A 22,671-nucleotide genomic window follows, 5' to 3' on the forward strand; every position below is an offset into this window, starting at 1 on the left:
AAATGGGCTTGTCTCTCTGCCAATGAATACCCTTGGGGCCAGAATCTTAGGACATCAGCCTATTGATGTGGAACTTTCCCACTGTGAGATTAACTTCATTACATGTAGCAGATATAGAATGTTAGGATCAGAAAGGATGGGCTGATATACCTTGTTTTTGCCAACAGACATTGATTTGCTCTGATATGATCTCTTTATACATACAGACAATTGCAGTCAAAACCAGCACTTTAAAAGATAAAGGTGAGCTGAGAAAGGAGTAGGAAAGAATGAAAGTGGATAAGTATGAAGATTACAGCACGTCTAATACCAATCATGGCCAATGTCATGTTTTATAAAGTTTATTTTTTTTTAGGAGAAAACGCAGCCTTATCTTAGACTCAGATTGACTTAGGTGCTTATACTGTTAGGTGCCCTGGTCCAAGAGTGCTATACTCAACATTTCTTCCCTTAAGTGTCTAAGGAATTAGACATCTAAATTTTCAATGAATTCTCCAGTTTCCTAAAGCTCTGCTTCTGAATAGGCGCAGAAGTGCCCTCATCTTGTCTAATCTGAGAAAGCTGGCACCTAATGAGTAGGTCCAAAAAGAATCCCTGAACTGTGGGGCTATGTGACAATGGATAAATATACCTCTGAGCTGATTTGGAAGGAGTGGGGTAGTTGCTGCTGGGAGGTGCATCAGCTGTTACAATATAATTACTAAGTCTCCGTGGTCCTGAATGAATTAGGGTTAAACTTGCAATGGTTTTGTAATATTTTCTTCCTTAAACTGGGTTTCTAGAGGGCCTGATTTGGAACATATGCTCTGAATGTTCAATATCCATCAACAAGAATCAACTCTTCATAAAACACAACCCATTTCATTTACAGAGGTGGTGGGAGATGGTGCTTTTTATATAGTAGCTTGTGTGGTTAGAGAACTTACCCAGGAAATGAAAGACTTGGGTATAATGTTCACCTTGGCAGGTTCCAAACCCTCTGCCACAAGAATGCTTTAACCAACTAGCTACAAGATAGGCTAAATATTGAACAGTCTTCAACCATCCTGTTGAAAGCGGGCCACTTTGTAAATCAAAATTCAAGATTCACTGAGCCAGAGAACACATCTGTCACAGGGTACTAAGATGAGCCTACTCCTTTAAGGGCAGAAGTAGCCTGGCTAGAGAGTCCTGTGAGTGGCACAAAGCTCCACAGCTGCAGGCTAATGAGGAAATCAGCTGGCATTGGTCCACAGTCAGCTGGCCGGAAGGAGGCCAGGCCCTGAGCACATATAAGCCCCAGGGCTAGGGCTGGCAGGAATTAGTTCTCTGTCACCCACCAAGCTTCCTGTGTGAAGGAGCTACCTGGGGACCTTGATTGCCTGATCTGCTGCCTGGAAGATTAATAGGGCTCCAGGAGCTCATAACGTACCTGGGAGGGGCTGGGAGTTGCACAGTATTTAGGAAGAAGTTTGTCTCCTTAAACAGCCAGAGTGTAGTGCAGAGAGCCCAGCACCAGAGGGGCACAGTGACAGGGGTGCAGACAGCTGGAGGGGCACAGCAACAGGGGCTGCAGAGCCCAGCACCAGAAGGGCACAGCAACAAGGGCCAGGGGCCCAGTGACAACAGGAGACTGAGTTAGGCGAAGACCTCATCTGAGGGACAATATTTATATACCACCTGTGAGGCATGGGGCGTGGTAAAGGGAAGGTTTTGGAGCCACGCATCTATCCCATAAGGCTTAAGGTGTCTCATGAAGCACTGACTTGGAGCAGGACCTGGCAAGGGATTTCAAGAACCTGCAGGGATGAAGGGGTCTAACAGAACCATGACTGCACACAAACTCATTGGCAGCCTCCCTATTTATTATTTATACCAACAAGATGTGGCAGGTGAGAAAAGAAGGTGCCCACAGGGCGGAATTGACACAGTCATGGAGCCCTAGGGGTATCATGGCCATCCCTGGAGACCCCTCACCATGACAATGTCCTTACTTGTACAAGGGTTTGGGTTGTAGCCGTGTTGGTCTAAGGACATAGGCAGACAAGGTTCCTTGGGTGAATTTGATATCTTTTATTAGACCAACCCAAATGGTTGGAGAATAGTTATTAAGCAAGCTTTCGGCATTCCATCCAGGAAGAGCACACACCAACTGCTGCAGCTTCCTGAGCCTGATGAAGGTTTTTTGAACCTGAAAGCTTGCTTAATAACTATTCTCCAACCATTTGGGTTGGTCTAATAAAAGATATCAAATTCACCCAAGGAACCTTGTCTGCTTACTTGTACAATGACTTCTAAGTTTTTTTTCCCTAAGCCACCACCAAGCGAACCTGCTCCAGCTATAGTTAGTAGAGGCATGGAGTGGATTCTTTCAGTTTTAACAGGAAGGAGCTAATAAATTTGATTTCAAAGGAGCTATGCTGATTTGCATAAGCTGAGGACCTGGTTCAAAACTTGTAGTATGATGAATACTATCTGAGTACATGTTCATACAACCGTTATCCTGGTCTACCCTTTACACAGAGCAAAAAAGACATAGGGTGTGCCTACATGTTGCCATGCTTTAGTACTTTCAAAAGGAAGTACTAAAGCATGGCGCAGTATGGGATGTTACTGTGCCATGTGCGAGGCACATGGGTAGATTTCGCTGCTACATCACCGTAGTGGTGCACTATACCTGGGGAGTGTGCTGCTATGGCAATGTAGCTGGCAATCATGTATAGACATACATGATCACTACATCACTGTAGCGCACCATGTGGCGATGTAGCATGTCACTATGTCGCCATAGGGCAACATGTAGACGTGCCCATGAAGTACCTTTATCTGCCATGGGGAGTATTGTCCCAGCTGCAGACATTGCAGAGACAACTCTCTTTCCAAGACAAAAGGGACTTGCTTGGGATGAGAGAGAGGATGACAAGATAATGTCAGAGGTGATGCTGTAGCATGTAAAATTGCTGAGATAGTATATAGCATAAAAGACAGAGTAGCTCAGGAAGGGATTTCAGGACTATCTAGGGTCTGATATATGCCATATTGTCTTACATACAACATACCCCCAAATAAAACATGCACCTGTTTTTTGGAAGGTAGAATGTAGAAAAAAATGTTTTCAGAATGTGTGACAGAGTAAGTCCTCCTAGAAATATAGAGCATCCAGGAAGTGTGGCATCAGGATCTTCCTGGTATGGCAAACTGTCTTCTGTGATGCCACACTTTCTAGGCACTCTATGTTTCCAGAATAACTTACTCTATGTTACACAATGTTAGGTACGCACCCTTGCAAGGGCAGTAGCAGAGACGCTAATTCTTTACTGGAAGTAGTTCTCTATATAAGTTCTTGTATAATAAATAAAGTGTTGTTTCCTCATCAAGATACTTCCAGCACCTCACTTGGGCACAATAACTATGGCAGTGAGAGGGTAACACAGAACTCTGTCCCTTCTTTTTGCTGAGCAGGCACAAGTGGCAGCCATCTTGGCAGCTGTATGGAATGCACAGTGCCTCCAGGCTTGCTTCCTTTCCAGCAAAGAAAACAGCTTCTCTGCTTAAAAGATGCATCCCAATTTTAGGGGGGATAATTTTGAGGAAAAGTGTATATGTGAGAAAATGGGGTAGATATTGTCCTAACCTAGACATATGGCTAGTGTAATGTAGATACATCTGAGCCAGGTCTAAATTAGCTAGCTTGGGTACTTCTAGCAGTTTAGTCACAGTAGCCTGGAACTTAGTGTAGGCTTCAGAATTGCCTGAGAAACAGGGTTAATATTTGAGCAGTTAGCTTGTGGTGTTTTCCATGCTATCACAGCTGCATTCTGAGTAGTACCAAAGCTAGCGCAGTCATATGAGCTACAGTTACTAGTGTCATTGCAGTGTAGGTTTCTGTAAGCCATGTCTATTCTGCTTCCTTTCTGAGCCTATGGCTACTGTTGAGAAACAAGCCTTGCTTACTCTGCATGTTCATAGATTTTCATAGATTTCATAGACATTAGGGCTGGAAGGGACCTTGGAAGATCATTGAGTCCAGCCCCCTGCCCAAAGGGCAGGAAGTCAGCTGGGGTCATAGGATCGCAGCAAGATAAGCATCCAGTTTGCTCTTGAAGGTGTTCAATGTAGGCACTTGAACCACCTCCGGTGGCAGGCTGTTCCAGACCTTGGGGGCTCGGACAGTAAAGAAATTCTTTCTTATGTCCAGCCTGAAACGGTCTTGTAGTAGTTTATGACCGTTCGACCTAGTCGTCATCCCTTGGGGCGCTCTGGTGAACAAACGTTCCCCCAGATACTGGTGGTCACCCCTGATAAACTTATAGGTGGCCATCAGATCACCCCTGAGCCTGCGCTTTTCCAGGCTAAAGAGCCCCATGGCTCTCAGCCTGTCATCGTAGGGTCTGCTTCCCTGACCTCTGATCATGTGTGTGGCTCTTCTCTGCACCCTCTCAAGCTTCTCCACATCCTTTTTGAATTGTGGAGCCCAAAACTGGATGCAGTACTCCAGCTGCGGCCTCACCAAGGCCGAGTACAAGGGGAGAATAACGTCCCAGGATTTGCTTGAGAAGCATCTATGGAGGCAAGCATCTACGGATGTGCTGAAGCATAGCCAGCAGGCAGCACGCACAGTTTAGAGATGTTCTGAATGCATGCCCCATTAATAGTGCCAGAGTCCATGCTCTGGATTGACCTATGGACAGTGGTTGCCCATTGCTAGCTCTGGGCACACAGAGAGTAGGAGTGGGTAGCAGGCCTTATTTCATTGATGGTGCTCCTAAACTCAGGTAAGAAGCAATATAAATATGGCCTAAGTTACTCTTGAGGCTCTTCCAGCCTTTCAAAACAGCCCAGGGAATGGAGAATGTAAAGCCTGCAAACATCATTCCCTCCCCCTCTGTCACCCCTCAACACATATAGGGTTGTTAGTTCTGTATGGTAGTATTTGGACTCACATCACAGAATTTGACAATGGGTACCCATCAGCATTTCTCTTTCTTTTAAACAGTACATTATAGACTAAAACTGATATCGCTTCAGTGATTTGTGTTAGAATCAGAGCAGCTGTACTGAACAGCTAATACAGGGTTTTTTTCTTGAGCAAGGCTGTCACTGAATACATGAATGCCTCTGGCAAATGGGAAAAGTGGAGCCAAATGCCTTTTGCCTCCTTCTCATCTTTCTCTCCACTCAAAAATGGGTTTTAGTTGACTTAACTTGTACATGTCTAATTTTCTCTAAATCCTAAATTTCACAGAAGAATGTAACTCTTTATTAGGAGATGAACAATAATGATGAGGTGAAATACGTTAGTTGAATACTTTTGCCTTTGACAATGACACAGACACAGTGTTGGTCTTTCTGCATTGACAAATGGAATGCACCAGCTGGCAGTGCTACTAGGAGCTGAAAAATACACATAAAGTGTGTAAAGGTAAGGCTGGCCTCAATAGCCAGTCAGCAAGTATTTCTATGCAAATACATTAAACAATACCATAGCATATAATAGACCACTGTGAAGGTCGAGGATTCCTGTCCTTCATTGACTTGCAGGTGCACAAATATTTTTCTAAATAGTGCCAGCGGATAACCTGGGATTGACAAGGATTTCCTCTCAGATACACACCAGAAAAATATGCCTAACCATTCTGACTGTATAGCAGATCTCCTTGTAAATAATTTGCAGATCTATTTTCTTTAATTATATGGGAGTGAAAAACTGTTAAGCCTCTACATTTTCTGAAAATGTTGGCATTCTTTGGGAAACTACTCTAACATTATCCTTCTGTCAAAAGATTTATATCTTTTTGGGGGACATATACGGCCAAGCATCTCATGAAGTATGATGAAAATAAATATTTAGTATGATTTTGCCCTATCTACTGTAATAATTCATAATGCTGTCTGCAAAGTGATAGCGTCATATTTAGAACAAATGAAATCCCTCTCGGGCATCTTTCTGCTCTGGATGAGCTAGAGACTAAAATGGTTATACCCTGCATAAATCAGGAAAACCAGAACAATATTTTTATTTATGATGGCTGGTACAGTTTGTGAGCCTCAGATCCCCAGAGAACAATGTGGATGAGTTGAATTCTCACTGGGTGTGTCTCCACTTGCATTAATGCACTGTTACTACTGCGCATTAAGTTTAGTACCTGTAATAACAGGTAATAACTAAATATGCAGTAGCTGACTCTGATGTGCAGTAGAGCTGGTGCATGGTCTTTTGGTGATGCTTAATGCACATTAGACTAATGCTTTTGCCATGACATACTAATGCATGGTAGAAGTAGTCTACTGCACGCCTAGTGTCTTGTGTAGATGTGCCAAAGGAAGACATACTTGGGTTTAATATGGTGGGGTTAGCAAACTTTTTGTGTTTTTTTTTTTTGTCCTTGAAGAACTCTTTTCACTAAAAAGAATCTAACAATACAAGGATGAAACAAAACAATTGTAGATGTCGTATTGTGTTACCATGAAAATCAGTTGGAAATCAGACATTAAAGATATTCAGGGTCTTCTTACATTTGAGTAAATATGGTACGTGCTCTTCCTAAATAGCAGAGCTGTCCAACTTGTAAGCACTAGGGACTGCATGTCCCCTGGGCTACACCTCTGTGATCCATGGGCCCTCTGGGCTGCACACCATGCCCCAGTCACCCCGTGCCTTGTTGTAGCACTCATGGGGAGCCCTGGCCTCAACCTTAGCTACCCAACCACAGGCTCTCCTGCTGCACTGCATGGGTGTCTCAGGCTGTCTCAGGCTGTGGATTCCCCCTGCCACAAGCTCCCCTGACATCCTGGGCTGTGCTGCCTCTCTCCTGGCATGGGGACAGGAGGTGAAAGCCAGAGGAGGGAGGGAGAGCTCTGAGTCCCCAGCTGCCATTGCAGCCAGAGTGATGTAGGAAGTAACAGCTTGGTGGGATCCCAGGAGCTACAAACTGCCTCTCCAGGGCTGCATGCAGCTCACAAATCAGCAGTTGAACAGCCTAGCTAAAGAGGATGAACCAACATAACATATCTGTTTGAAATATTTATCCACATTTCATTTATGAAACTCTTGCTTCTTCTGATGTGAGATCCAGTTTTAACTGTCATAGCCATTTGGGGTTATTGCTGTATTCAGATCTTAAAAACAGTTGTATTGTTTAATTACAACTGTAATATACTGCAGGCCTGGAACAAATAAGCAAACCTTCTCTTTTTTCTTAAATGGTTTTTAGAGAAAACCTAGTTTCGTACATAGCTATTAAATTAATCTTTTAGTTAAAAAACCCCAGAAGATCACAGCTGTTCCTCAGATTCTATAAGTGCCACTTCTCAAATAACTCCACAGATAAAAGGTAATGGTCATCTGCAGGACAGGTTGTGTATGTACAGTAAAAGCTCCGTTAACCAGCATCTTACAAGCGGGCTTGTCCTATTAACCGGCATGCCGGCTTGTAAGGTAAAGTGGCACTTCCAGTTTCTCCAAGCCCCCCCCAGTCTGGGGCACAGCAGGCTGTGCAGGGCCCGCCTACCTGCCCCTCAGGGCCCACAGGGCCTGCAGGAGGGTTGGCGATGCAGTGGGAGGGTTGGCGATGCTGTGGGAGGGGTGGCAATGCCCCAGATGCAGCAGGAGAAGCAGCGGCCTGAACAGGCAAAGACGCCTGTTTGGGCTTCTCAATTAACCAGCATATTATCCCATGGGAGCCAGATGACAAAGCTTTTACTGTAATATCTACCAACTAGAATATTCAATTAATTTGAATTGTTGAAATATAATAAATATATTTTACTCTCTTTGTAGATCTATAACAATCATTCCATAGATCAGGGGTTACAGCACTGGCTGGCCCATCAGCAACAATACTGAGCAACGTACTGTAGGCAACATGGCTCTTGCTGTCAACTTCAGTTGAAACCTTTTAATGTCCTGTGTCTATAAGCAATATTGCAGAGCCTCACAGTTAGTCTCCTCCCTGGATGAGATACTAGCGTAGACAATGCATTAGCTAATATTGAGAAAATTATTCCAAACATATCAAGATTTCATAGATTTCGTAGATTGTTAAGGTCAGAAGGGACCTTAGTAGATCATCGAGTCCGACCCCCTGCCCTGGGCAGAAAAGAGCACTGGGGTCAGATGACCCTAGCTAGGTGTTTGTCTAGTCTCTTAAAGACCTCCAAGGTCGGGGAGAGCACCACCTCCCTTGGAAACCCATTCCAGATTTTGACAGCCCCTACCATAAAGAAATGTTTCTTAATGTCTGCTCTCTGTCAGTTTATGGCCATTTTTCCTGGTAACCCAAAGGGGCGCCCTGGTAAACAGAGTGTCCCCTATTCCTTGTTTCCCTCATCTGCCCCCGGATGAATTTGTAGATGGCCACAAGATCCCCTCTCAGCCTCCTTTTTGCGGAGGCTGAAGAAATTCAGGTCCCTCAATCTCTCCTCATAGGATCATACCTGCAGGCCCTTAACCATACAGGTAGCTCTCCTCTGGACCTTCTCAAGGTTATCCACATCCCTTTTGAAGTACAGTGCCCAGAACTGGATGCAGTCCAGCTGTGGTCTTACCAATGCTTAATAAAACTTAAGCTAAACATAGTAAGTGTAAGACCTTTTTCATTCTGCCACTGCTGCTACGATTAATTTAATCAGTATTTAGGAAAAATATGTACTTGTTAGGCCTCCCCCAGACAGCCATGATTCATGTGCTACCTACCTTGTAAATCCAGAGTTACCATTGCTGTGTCATCCTCTAAGCCTTCAATCACCTCACATTTATATTTCCCATAATCCTCCAGTGTTAGAGCTGTGATTACAAGAGAAGCATCATTTGAACTGCCTTCTTTCAGAAACACTCTGTCCTGGTAGTTTCCATAACTCTTCCTGTGGTGTCCCATAGCAACAAAGACATCCACTTCTTTGAGGTAATCTGAGGTGAGTTTGGTCCACTTGACCCGGATTCTGTGGGTTCCTGAGCCAGCTGATATACTTTCACGGTAAAATTTACATGGCAGTGTAACGTTGCCACCTCTGTGTGAGAAGACTTTACTTTGTTCTGCTACCACAGATAGACGGGGGCCATCATCTTCTAGGATGTGAGAAAAAAAAATTAGTCTTCACTATCTTCATTTTAAAAATGAGATACATGATAGATGCTGTAGTAAACATTAACCATGTGATACGGTAGATCTGCATGCTGTGTCCACTCACAGCCAAGTTATACTAATCAGAACAGTGGATATTGTACCCGTTCTGTTCTAATGTTGGATAAGGAACGCATGGGTATCTAACAGATATTAATGAAACATCAGGAGGCGCTACTTCACGGTCAGGGCGGCTAGGGTCTGGAACCAGCTTCCAAGTGAGGTGGTGCAGGCTCCCACCCTGGGGGTTTTTAAGAGGAGGTTAGATGACCATCTTGCTGGGTTCGTTTGACCCCCAGTATTCTTTCCTGCCATGGCAGGGGGTCGGACTAGATGATCTGCCCAGGTCCCTTCCGACCCTAGAAACTATGAAACTATGAAACCCTGTGCCTTGAACTGAGACAGTGTTTCAAATGCAGTCCTTACTTCCCTGGGGACTAAGCAGTTACTAATACACAGTTAATAATACATTGATTTCATTGGACCCTGTTTATGAAAGGGCAGCTTGTGACCCATCAGTGGAAAGGAGAAAGCAACTGCAAGGTACTTCTTCACAGGTAACAACTGAAGAGTTAGCTGCTACTTGCACAGGAAGGACTGATGTGTAAAGCAGTGGTCTCCAACCTTTTTAAGTAGGAGATCACCTTTGGCATTTAAAAGCAACCCAAGATCTACTGCACGCCCCTGCCACCCCCCCCCCGCCCAGCAGGTATGTCTGTGGGGAGTGGGGGGAGGGGGGCACAGATTGAGGCAGAGGGAGAAAAAATTATTTTGGGGCATGCCTCCCCAGCAGGTAAGTCCTACCCGGCTGGGGCCGCACTCAACTTACCCCTATTCCTGCAGCACTGTCCCTCACTGTGGGAGCCTCAATCTAGCCCCCGGCCCTTCCCTCCCCCATGGACTGACCTGCTGGGCTGGAGCATGTGCATGCATCCACACGGCCACTCAGCCCCCCACCCCAGCCTCAGGTCGACTCCAAGAGGCTCCGAGATCTACCGCAAGAGGTGGATCGAGATTCAGTGGTTGGTGACCACTTTCACTGCCACAATGTGGGCACATCTACACAGACATTTATTTCAGAGTTGCCTGATTAGCTGTATCCATATATGGCTATTAGGCTGGAGTAAACTAATTAACTCCACTGGAGGATAGTACTTATAAATAAAATACTGCTTTGCTGTGGAGTTTTTTAATTCAACAGTGCTGCATGTGTAGATGCTGGCAGGCCTGGCTGGGGCACAAAGGTGCTTCAGTGTGAGAGCTATCTGATGACTAGCTCTGCACTGAAGCTCCCTTATGCCCCAGCAAGCCCCTCTGCAGCACACTGAGTGTGGGGAGCAGCCCCAGCTGGCAGACTGACTGCCAGACTCCCCTGCCAGCCAGGACTGCTCCAACCCAGCTCAACATGCTATGGTCCTGGGTGCATGTGTAAACATGGCTCCTGGGATCAATAAACTTTGGCGTCATATGCAATGGAGTTTATTGCATCACATTAATATGCACGTGTAGATGTGCCCTGTAACAATCAGCACAATGAAGTCAGCACAACAGGGGAAGTAACTTGGACCAGGTAGAGCACTGATTGGTAACTTTTATGAAGTGAGGGCCATTTTAGTGGAGCTTAGCTCTAAGTGCAGACTGCTTCTAACTCAGTTCATGCCACCAGAGCTGGAAACGCAGTCACTGCTCACCCCACAATGCTGCTGCCGTTTTCCTGCCTTAAGGGTGAAAGTCCCCATTGCAGAAATTTCACCAAAGTCCCTCACTGATAAATGCCACAGAACCCTCCCAGCCCTGCAAACCAGATAAAATGTTTCAGTGAGCCAGATCTGGCCTGCAGGCCATAGGTTGCTGACCCCCGAGGTAGAGGGGTCTGATTACTGATAGCTGTCCTCTAGAGCCAGAGGGAAAGAAGAGTGTATTTAGCAAGATAGAGGATAATGAATTCTTTTCTTTGATCATCAGCATGGAGCTGATCTCCTATGATCACCAAGATTGAGCTTCTTTATGCTGTACAAATCAAAGGCCCCTGTACCAGTGTAATCTGGTAACCAGTGCAATATACATTTTTCCCAATGCACTCAGTGTTGCTCTATTATTAATTCTGAAGTAAAACCTGGAAAATTATCCAAAAAGTTTAATGCTGTGGGAGCCAGATTATAAGGCCTTTACTCACCCTGATGAGCACTTACTCCAGTGAGTAGTCCAATTGAAAACCACAGGTTTTGCCTGAAGTCCCTGCTTTCAAGCTGTTCCAGAGCCTGCTGCTGTTCACTCTTCCACTTTCTCCGCTTTCCTCCCCGGTTCCCCCAAAATTCAGTAGCAGAAGAAAGAATGGGACGAGCTGTGGCAGTGCTCAGCTCCTGCTTTCATGAAGCTCTCCAGGCTCCATGCTGTGGCCACTCATACTTTTTTTCCTTTCCCCTGTTGCTGAATGGGAGGGGTGGGGGGCAAATAGCAGTGAGTTTTGGACCTATTGAAAGCAGGAACTCAGGGCAGACCCTGCAACAACCAGCCAGGGAACACATGGAATTCACCACATACGCAGAACTCTAAGACCTCGCTGACATCCATGATCACAAGAAAGGGTTTCAGCCACACTCCCTTTGGCTGTGTGTCACAAGCACAATGACCTCTCTTCACTGTGCATGGGCCACGCAGCTGAAGCAGGTATAGCTGCTGCTCCTCTGTCCCCATGGTCCTGGATCTGCCCACACCGACAGGGTACAATGCATTTATTCAGTTGATGTTTATATTGGCCCAAATTAAAGTACTAAAATGCCAGTATTTTATAATAATATGGTAGAAGCCAAAATGTGAAAGTGTGTCCAAATTTCTGCTCATGTTTTGACCTAGTTGTTGATTTTGGGTTATATTCAAAGAACATAAGTCCGCCAAAATGTATCTGAATTTTTGTTACCACTTCCTGTAACTATCTGAATTTTTTTCACTTGCCTTCCTCAAGCATCTTCCTCTTTGTAACACATGAAGACCTCTTCACCCTTGAGACTTTGGTCTATTGTCTCAGATGAACAAACACCTGGGTCAGCAACTCCTTTATCCTCAATGTTTCTACCCTAGATCCCTTGATTCAAGTTCCCTTTTGTCTCTATCAAGGCATTATGGTTGATATTCTACCAAATCATGAAATCTACTGTAAATTGAACCAGTTGCTCTTTTCAGTTATTTTGTCTCTGGGGCTTCTTTGTTCCCAATGTGCATCTTAATATACCTTGGGAAAATCCCAGGTTTTGGCAGTAACAGTTGGCCCAGTCAGCAAGCAGTTAAAATAACTTCCTTAATCACTCCCTCCTACTGCCATGCATAGCTTGCAAAAACTGACATAGCAAGCTCAGCTCTTGTGAAGATGGTTGCACATACTGCCATCTTTTACCATTAGAGACCTAGACTAATACTATGCAATGAATCACAAGGATCCACTTACTACAAGAAAATTACTAACTTCACTATACATATAGGTCAAGAAAACAGACTTAGCAGTTCCATCCTTGTGGTCTGTATCTGAACTAAACTGCATCTCAAATATGGCACAAAATCTTGCTCCCATTAGCTTCTTATATAAGTGCAGAATCAATCGCGCTCTCTCTCTCTCTCACTCTCTCATACACACATGTATACACAACCATACACCAGCACATGTGCACATAGAAAGTATCTACACATTCACTAATGAGCTTTAGGTAATATGCATTAAATCTAGTACCCCCATTGTTAGGTACTAGAAAAAAGTACATTAGCCTATTTTAAAGCAAATTAGCTAAAGAGCACAGTTGTTGGTGATACTATAATGTGCATTAAATTAGGCTAATTCCCACTGAAGTTCATGTGTAGATGTACTGAGTCTGTAGAACCTTATCCATAGCCCATTGAAGTCAGATTTCTGTTGACCTTAGCTTTGGTTTGGGCCTTTAGAAACAAAAACCTAGAAATGCAGGTGAAAATATGGTCAGTAAGAGGATTTTGAAAAGGGAACAGGAAAAGAGTAGGATGGGACCCTGTAAGGCAGGCTCAAATAAACTTCCAAATGAATACATCTTGTATTGTTCCACATATCAGCCATCTACAGCTATAGCTTGTTTTGTGCCTCCCATTGCTTTGACTGCAGTAGCTGATTAGGCACTCAGTGGCTTGTACATTTCTGTATACAGCCCCAGGCTTTTGAATGTTGGAAAACTTGCTGGATAAATGATGCATGCATTCCCCAATAATAGGAAACATAAGCTTGACTTTTCTATACATTTCACATTGGGTACATGACACAGCAAGATTTAAACTCCTCAGGAAATGCTGCATTTATAATCAAAGCATTACTTCCCATTTGGAAGTTGTAATCACAAAGGCAATCTCATGTAGAAAATGTGTACGTATTTAAAGATAAAAGAAAAAGTACCCCACATAATTTAGTTTTTAGCCAGGAAGGAAAGTACGAAGAAAATTACTTCTGTATATGTGGAAGCATTGTACCCAGGGTTTGCAATCTGTTGTAACACAAGTCTGGCTATGGGGAGAAGCTCAAGCCCTCCAGTGCATTTCATCTTTGCTTGAGGGAAAAATTCCTCTGATTGGCTGCCATACTTACTTCCAGGCCTCCTGGGGAAAAGCAGCAAGACAGGGCTGTTGTAGGGGGCAGACTGAGCTGTTCCTGTCTCCTCTAAGGAGAGAGGGGTTTGGGGAAATGAGAAGAACCCTATTTTCATAGGTGGGCAGGAGGAAGGAAAGAGAAAAACAAGCTCAAGACAGCTGAAGTCCTTTTCCATCTGAATGAAAAATGAATGAGTCTACTGCTCCCTATTCTCCTGTGTATCCTAGTAACACTAAGCCTATAAAGGTGAAATGCGATGCCCATTTTATCTGGGCCTGGAGGCAAGAGGACACTGCTGCACATGCTCTCCACTGCCAAACCTGGGAGAAGAAAGGGAAGAGCTATGGAACTGAAGTAAAGACAAAGCTAGAGCCAAAATCAACTTACTCAATAAATTTGGGAGCATTTGGTAAAATTAATTGTGTCTCTGGGACAGGAGAGTGAACTGAAAAATCGAAGTCAGACCAAAAGAAAAATCTATTCTTTTAATAAAATCTTTGTGGTTGTCCTTGGGGTCTGACTCACAATGTTTGAACTCTTGGGGTTGCCAGTACTTTGAAAAATATTAATGCATGTGTATAACAGGCTCCTTCTGTGCCTGGACAATAGAAGATGTAAACCAGGCATAGCTGTAACCTAGGCTGCATGCAGATGTTAATTTCTGCTGGAAGAAATTTCTTTTAGTAGAAAAGTAGCTCAGGAAGTAGACTGCACAAGCATCCCTCCAGCCCCATGGATGGACAGGTTCACAGGCAAGCTCTCTAGCCAGGGGGCACTACAAGAGTGCTCCTTGCAACACCCCTCCCTTAGGGGAGCCTATGAATTGGGGCGTTTGCCCTCTCTCCTGCCTGGGAAGTGGGCAGGCTCTCAAGTGGTTGAAAAGCAGCAGCTTTTCACAAATAACTCCAGGAGAGTTCCAGCCCTAGGAGAATGCCCCCTCGCCTCCCACCATCCCACCAATAAGCTGATTGGTAAGAGAAGGGTATTGTTCTGTAGTGGGAACCCTCCCTGCTTTCCCACAAAGGAAAATAGCTCTAGTTCTTGTACTTCTCTGGGCTGACCTGGGAGGAGGGGAAGGAGTACTGAGCACCATCATGGCAGGGGCATGGTAGTCTGCCTTATCCTGTGCTGTTCTGGGCTGATCCAGAGCAGTGTGGGGCAAGGCAAGGGCATTTTGCCATGGTGGCAAGGCTACTGAGCCTTGCTACTATGGCACTACAGCCTGCCTCACTTTGCTTTGCTGTAGGTCAGCTGGGCAGCAAGGGGAAACTGGTGGGATTGGGAGCTAGGCTTGGGGAAAGCATCCATGTAGCAGACTCCTGGCCCCTCTAGATTTTCAATCACTGCCCCTGCTCAGCTGAGCAGCAGGGGGAGAGAAAGCAGGCAGGAGGTAGCACTCCCTGCCCTCAGTTCCCGGTGCCTGGGGAACTAAGTGGAGGGAGTAGCATGGCAAAGCCCCTGCTTCCTTCTCACACTGTGGGAGGGAAGGGAGGAGCAGCTGCCCCCTTGTGCCTTCTCCAACTTGGGGAAGGCAATGAAACACTTTCCTCTGGTTCCAATTCATCTTTTCCCCAGGAGGAGTTAAGCAGTGGGAAAGTGTGTAGACGTTCAGTCTCTTGGCAGAAACTCTCCCAGAAATGATTTAAGCATGGTTGTTCCTGCGTTATTTTTCTCCTGAAGTGGCTTGAACATCTGCACACTTTTTTTTTGAACCAGGAGAATGCCAATTCTCTTGGTAGAAACTTTACATGGTTTGAGGCTATAGCACAGGGGTTGCCATCTGAGATGGCATGAGTCTGTCTCAGGGGCACAGTTTTGCAGGGGTGTCCTAAATCTAAAAAGGTTGAGAATCATTGCTATAGCAGCTTTTGCTGTTAGCTCTGGAGGTTCCTGAGTAAAATGTCAGCCAAGATGGTGGTTTTATTCTTTTTTTTTCCTTTCTGCTTACTCCAGAGCATTTATTGCATAATTCATGTTCTGAAATAGCATCACTTCACTGAACTGGCAATCATGCCTTCCTGTACCATCAAAGTCCGTTGCACTCCAGAGGAGTCAAACTCTTGGCAAAGGTAGACAATATTTCTATCTCTAGGCCATGTAGGTAGTTTCAGTTTGGAATTTCACCAGTGGAAGCTGGCACATGGTGGTCTGAGTCACAATATCTCATGGATTCTCTGGACATGTATTTCCCAGTCACCAGTGCCTATGTTTCAAGCTATCTATGTTAAAGATTTCTAGTCTACTTGGGCCTTCAGAGCCAGCCCACTTAGCAGCACCTCTGTCTATAACATTGGCCACTGGGAATTAGTTTACTGCAATGAAAGTCAGCCTAAATGTGCGGTATATCTTGCTATGTTAATACAAAGAATGCAAATCTGATCTGAGACAATGAACTGTTTACAGATGAGCAAATATCAGTTACAAAGGCATGTCAGAATTCCTCCCTGACCGTTCCTCCCTGTTAATTCTTTGATAAGCTATCTTTCACTTTGCTGAGTAAAATTATCTATGAATCCATATGGTAGGATTACCTGAATGATGAATTAGGGAGTGTGTGAGTGAGTATATTCAGTCTGAATGTCATATTAAAGAGAAAAGAGCAGCTTGGGCATCCAAAGAAATTTTAGAATGGTTATGTTGCACTGCACTGCAGAGCATATCAGCATCCCTAAAGCCAAATTTTTACAGCCTCAGTTGACGTCTTACTAAGTGGATGCTTGAACTGTGACTGTATAGCTTCTTTTGGAGATAAGACAGGCCATATGCATGGTCACATAACAGCCTTATGCAATGGGGTAACAGTGACAAAGGCTCTAGATAAACTTTAGATACTCCTTGTGACTTACAAAGACATCTGACAATAAAGTTAGCATAAACATCCTGACTAGTACTCCCAATCTCTACATGATCAGAACTGGGTTGGAAGGCTGGGGTGGAAGAAGCTTGCCAGACAGGGTTTCCAATGGAGTAATTCCAGGAACTAGCCATTCCGAAGGAAAGCAGAGTTTTGTCTCATAAGGTAAACACCAGTTTAGCTGTTACGAGCCAGACCTACTTGAAGTTCTATACAAAGGATAATAGAGATAGAGATCGAGTTTTATTTTACAAAGGCCTAATTAGAAACTGTCACAGCACTGGCATCCTAGACTTTACAGAACTGACTGTAAATGAACTCCCATAAGATGAATATTAAAAAAAAATCCTGTCTATCAAAGGATAGGCTGCAATTTTATTAAAGAAACAATTTCCTTTAATAGGGTTATATGTTTTACATTTTCTTAAGAGAAAAAAGAATTACTTGAACAGCTTGCTTTGCCAAGTTTTCTGCCTCTGGAGCGACACTAAACAGGTTTGAATAGTCTTGCTTGCTGATGCTTCCCTAGATATAACTTCAATTTCTATGTTCTTTCCTAGAATCAGGAACTCCTTCAAGGCTTAATTATATTCTTTCCTATAAATAAATTACAATGGGCCTGAGGATATCATGTTGTATTATTCTCTCTGTTAACAGTGGACTATGACTTGTCAGAAGAAGCAGAAGATGTGACCAAAAGAATTGATGGGGAAGAGAAAGGCAAAAGTATAAATAACTTGTAGACAGCCTGGTATATCCAGGTAGATACAGCTATGAGAAAAAGTATGCTGCTATCAGGTCATTGGCTGTCCACATTGCCTAGCCTCTTGCTATTTCATCTGGCACAACGTAAAGCTGCTGTGAAGGTTGATCTGAACAAGTTAATGTTGATGTAGGAATTACTTAAAGACCTGCTGGAATCTTGCTGCATAAAGCAGCTTCTCCTTAACTCTCCCTAGCCAAATCAAGTATATTTCAAATTGAATATTGTTTAAGTAAAAGTGAACATTGACATCTATATATATGAGTGTTGGAAGAAAGAAGCTTTTAGCCACCTTTCTGCATCCCTCTTCATTGTGTCCCTTGTCTGACTGTTTTGCAATTAGCACTCTTGTTTTGTTTGCTTTCATTCTGTATACACCTGTAATGACTTCAGCAGTATTTCTACTTATGGTCAAATAACAGATTGATTTATTAACACTCTGTTAGGTTTCTCAGCTTAACTGCATCTTCTGTTGTTAAGCTGTTATCTTTAGTCCAAGTTTTACCCTCAGAGGCACATTCACAGCTCTCAGTGGTTTCCATTGGCTTCCGCACCTATTATGAGTAATAGCATATCAACTTCAGATGCTGATTGGGACAGGGGGAAGGATGCAAAAATCTATCTGGTAAGCATACATATCTCATGCTGCTAACTGTAGCCCTTGTCAAATAGTTTTGTCAGATTTTATCCATGAAAATGATTCAGAATATAATTCTCGCTATGCCACCCCACACAGTTAGTCCCTAGGGGCCAGATTTCAAGGGAAGAACTTACAGACCAATGGCAGAAATGTGGATACTAGACAAAAATGGCAATTATAAGAATTTCTTCCTTATCTATAATCAGAACGCTTTTACATCATTGCCATGTTCTAGGTAGGTGATCTGTAGAAACCTTTAATGGCCTGCAGCTATTTTAAATTTACTTTTAAATCCATTGAGTTAACTTGGATTGAATTTTGCTTTGCTGGCTTGTTTTTTTATATGATTAGAGCAATATTAGACTTAAAATCGGCTCATACTCCCTCCTTAGATATGGCAACACAACATGCCATACTAGGGTAACAGTAACTTCCATAATAGCTAGAAAAAAATGGTACTTATAAAACTACATACATAACAGTATCAGAAGTAGAGTCTGTTATGCAAGGAAATATAAAAAAAAGTATTTGTATTTATGATGAATGCTAATAACTTCCCAAAATTGTATTGTCAGACTAACATAAGCTTTTTGTTTATATTTGGCTCAGGCACCAGCTACACTTCATTTATGTCCAAAAGAGAAAAAAAAAAATATATATATATACAAGTGTCTGTGATTTCCACTCCAAGCTTGTCAGGAAAAAATATTTTCTACAACATTATTTCTGTAGTATTAATGCCAGATTGGGCCTCTGATGTATAGTATCTCATCAGCTAGTGACAGATGCCAGATAAGTTAAGAGTTAAAAGTTCAGACAAACCGTTTCAAATCAACAGTACAGCTACAAAAGAATTTACAAATATAAGAAGGGAAATGCAACTTTCTGTAGAACACTACTATGAAAGTTCCAAGTTAAAATGGCTTGCTTGCACCGACTGCGTCTATATGAGATGCAGACTGTGCAGTTGTTACTGTGCAGTCAGTTAGTGCTTGCATAACCAAGTACTAACTGACTGCACAGTAACCAGTGCTACAGCGCAGTAGCATCCCGGCACAGTTGCCTAGGGACACTTACTTCACAGTAGCTTTTTACTACTGCGCAGTAGCATTGCATCACAGTTAGTCTACATGTGTGCCTGTCTGCACAGTAAGCAACTCATGTGGTTGTGGCTACTGGTGCAGTTACATGTGCCATTAAAGTGATAAACTCCAGGGCAGTTTGCATTGGAGTCAACTGCTCCTAGGTACAGTGTCTGTATGTGTGCCCAGGACTGCAGCAGTCTGAGCTGGGGTGGAGCAGCCCCTGGTTGCCAGGGGCCCCACGGAGATAGCCTTGGGCTCCAAGTGGTGGCACTAGGAGGCAGAGGGGCTGTCAGGCTGGGGCACAGGGGTGCTAAACTGTGGAGCTAGGTGACAGGGAGCCCCTGGCACTTTAGCACCCTCATGCCCCAGCCAGCTCCTGTCACCATATACACTTTCATTTCAGCACATGTAATTACTCTGACATAGGATAGTACTGTCACTAATGGTACTACCCTATGGTTGAGTTAGTTAATTTACAGCACCCTCATGCCAGCACACATGTAGGTATTATTGGCGCAGTGATGCTTTACTGTAGAGCTAATTAGTTTGACGTAAAGCGCATGTGTAGATGCACCCACTGGGCGTGTCGACACGAGACACTATGTCGCCATTGTGATGAGCTACGGTGATGTAGCTCATTGCTATGGCGATGTAGCATCAGTGGGCATGAACCTGTGCAGTAGCATTGGAAGCAACCTGTGTGGCACCGGGACTAGGCAGTAATGGTGGTTACTTCACAGCCATTTAATACTTGCTTAAGCAAGTAACTCATGACTTACACAGTTGTTACTGTGCAATCAGTAACTCCTGACTATACAATTGTTACTGCACAGCTGTTTAGTGCTTGCTTAAGCACTAAAAGTAAAAACTGTGCAGTCTGGCACATGTGTAGATGTGCCCGCTGAGTAGTACTTTGAGTCTAGATCTACGAAAGGCACACTACCGCTGCCACAACTCCAACTTTGGGCCCTAGGCTTCCTATTTAGCATACAGGAAAAGTTAGGTGCCTAAGATTGGGAACCACAAAGCAGTGTTAAGCCATGTGCTTTATAATGAACTAGCTTCCTGAAAGGAAGGGCCTCTTTCTACCCAGGACATACAGCCATAAATATCATGTACAGATAGGCACCTAAACCTGCTCATTCTCATAAAACAAAGCAAAAAAAGCTAAGTATTTAGAATACTTGCTCAGATGTGGGAAACCCAGGTTCAAACCCCTCTTCTCCCTGACTGTCTTGTACCTTGTCTTCTACCATCAAGGGGAAGCACTGCCAGCACATTATAGGGCACTACAGAATGCCTGGGGCCCCCCTCACTTTCTCCTGTTGAAGCAATGCCACCTGCATAATAATAATTAACTGGACCAAAGAAAAGGTATGATGGTATTCTAGTGGTTATGGCATTCTCATAGGAGATGTGAGTTCAAGTACCCTTAGGTAGGAAAGGCATACAAAATTGGATCTATCTCACCCTGGGTTTGTCCTCTAGCCACTATGTTAGTATGTAAAATGGGTTACCCCCTCCTCTTCTAAACAGAGCCTGGCCTGTTAGGAGTGCTCTGCCCCCTTCCCCATCTTCAGATAGACAACCACCTCTGTAGACCAACCCCTGCCTCCCCCATTCCTGGCCACCCCTCTCCCCTGACTTGGATCAGGCTCCTGGCACTCATGAATGCCTATAAAACTGGCACTTTTAGAAGGATTGCAGGATTTGGTGGGCTCAGGGCTGTTCATCTGGTGCAGGAGGAGGGGCTGGGGGAGGGGGAGAGTGACTGAAAATAGCCCAGTGGCATTGGGGGATGCAGTAGGAAAAATGCAGCCCTGGGGTTGGGACATGGCTGGGCTTCCCCAGCCCCAAGGCTGTGATCTGAATGTGTAAAGATGTTTGGTTAGATTGGTCTAACTTATGCCCAATCTAATTTAGTACTCCTCTCATGGGGAACTGAGTTAGATTAGGCCAGTAATTTTTGGTGTGAGCACAAGTCATATTGGTGTGAGAGAAAACAGAGACACTCAAGAAAAAGAACATCAACAAGGAAAGAATAAAACCCCAAGAGAAATGAATGGAAAATAAAAGGAAGAAAGATTGATGAGGAACATAGGAATCTGAATATCTGATCAGATAAACGGTGCATCTGGTTCCATATTCTGTGTTTTACAATGCCTAATATCAAATGCCTTGCAGTTCTGCTTTGCCTGCCAGTATTCCCTCAGGGCTCATATGGCTGTGTGGAAAGTTTCAACACCACATGCAGAAGACCCCTCCACATGCAGGGGTCAATGGGGAAGGACATTTTTCTACTATTAATCCTGGTAGATCAATGTGCCTTTCTTTTTTATATATCATCAGCTGGAAAGTTTCTTGCTGGATTACAGTGTGTATGATTGTACCTTATCATTGTATCTGAAAAAGGTCCGCCCTTCTGTATAAAAGGTAGAGAAATTCTATGCAACTTTAAATTACAACTGGTCAAAAAAAAGCTCAGTATTAATTGTAGTCAAATAAGACATGAATTATTTTTCTCCAGAGACTGCTTGTTTGTTTTCTCCCATCCCCTCAAAAATACTGAACAAATTAGAGTCATATGGAAAAATTCCTACAGCCCTGAAGTAATTAAGTTGGTAGTTAGTATTTAGCTGAGGCAACTTTACTTATTTCAGAGATGCAACTTACAGGAAACTATCTTGTTTCTAATTCTATGTCCTTGATTTCTTAGGTAAAATGTCACTATGAATAAATTCCAAAGACAGCCAAAGGTGTGTGTTGGGGAAAACATAGTTATTCCTTACATAGAGCTTCTCAGAGTCTTTCATTGGATTGATTTTGACACAAAAATTATACCACTCTACCTACACAGGGAAAGTAAAGCAGTAAAGTCCTTTTTTGCTATGGAACTACAATAAACTGTTAGTGGGGGAAAAGAAGATGGCTGGCTTTTATCACACATCAGCTATTCCAAGATAATTGCCCATGCATATGCTCTTATTCTGTGGTAAGTGAATATTAAACCTCTTTTACTGAGAGCCAAGCTGCTACAAGATCACATCCATTCACTGCAGGGTAACAGTGGGCACATGGGCCATTATTATGGAGCAGCTGACATACAGCCAAGTTCCAGACACCCTTTACTTTGCTGTACATTTTTCTGATGTGCACACATACTGTGGATACTTATCTAGTATAGCTTATTCCTGTAACTCTAGGCCAAATTGACACATAGTTTTATATTTATTTAACTATTTACAGTAAGGGGGGTGATATTTTCAGACTGCTAAACTGGTCCAGTCCCTCTAAAGGGTACAGTTAAATCCACTAAGAGTTTGTATCAGTTTAATTTACTCCCCTAAATTTAACTGTATTGCATTAAAAGTAATGTGAAGTGGTATTAGTTCTGTGTGTATAAATAAACCACCCCTTAGGAGGGTTAAGATACAAGATACCTAAAGGTCAATATAATTGTACCTGCACTGGAGATTTTACTGACCAAATTGCTTTAGAAAAAATCAACATCCATAACCAATATAGTTCAATCAACATCTATATTTAGAACTGGTTTAAGAAGGGAAATTGAAATAATAACAAATATTTTAAGTACAGCTTTCAGCCTTAACCCTCTAGCTTTTAG

The 22,671-nt window shown here is 43.5% G+C and overlaps 1 protein-coding gene across 2 annotated transcripts in view; it reads right to left on the reverse strand.

The window, feature by feature from the left end:
• The window catches only part of HAPLN1 (hyaluronan and proteoglycan link protein 1), a 125,099-nt gene that overhangs the window by 34,747 nt on the left and 67,681 nt on the right, over positions 1–22,671 (reverse strand). For both annotated transcript variants that reach the window (XM_006021241.2, XM_006021242.2), the window contains exon 3: positions 8,675–9,046. In XM_006021241.2, the coding sequence (XP_006021303.1) occupies positions 8,675–9,046 (372 nt within the window). The remainder of the gene's footprint in view (positions 1–8,674; positions 9,047–22,671) is intronic.

Source organism: Alligator sinensis, unplaced genomic scaffold (assembly GCF_000455745.1).
Source record: "Alligator sinensis unplaced genomic scaffold, ASM45574v1 scaffold122_2, whole genome shotgun sequence".
NCBI lineage: Eukaryota > Metazoa > Chordata > Crocodylia > Alligatoridae > Alligator > Alligator sinensis.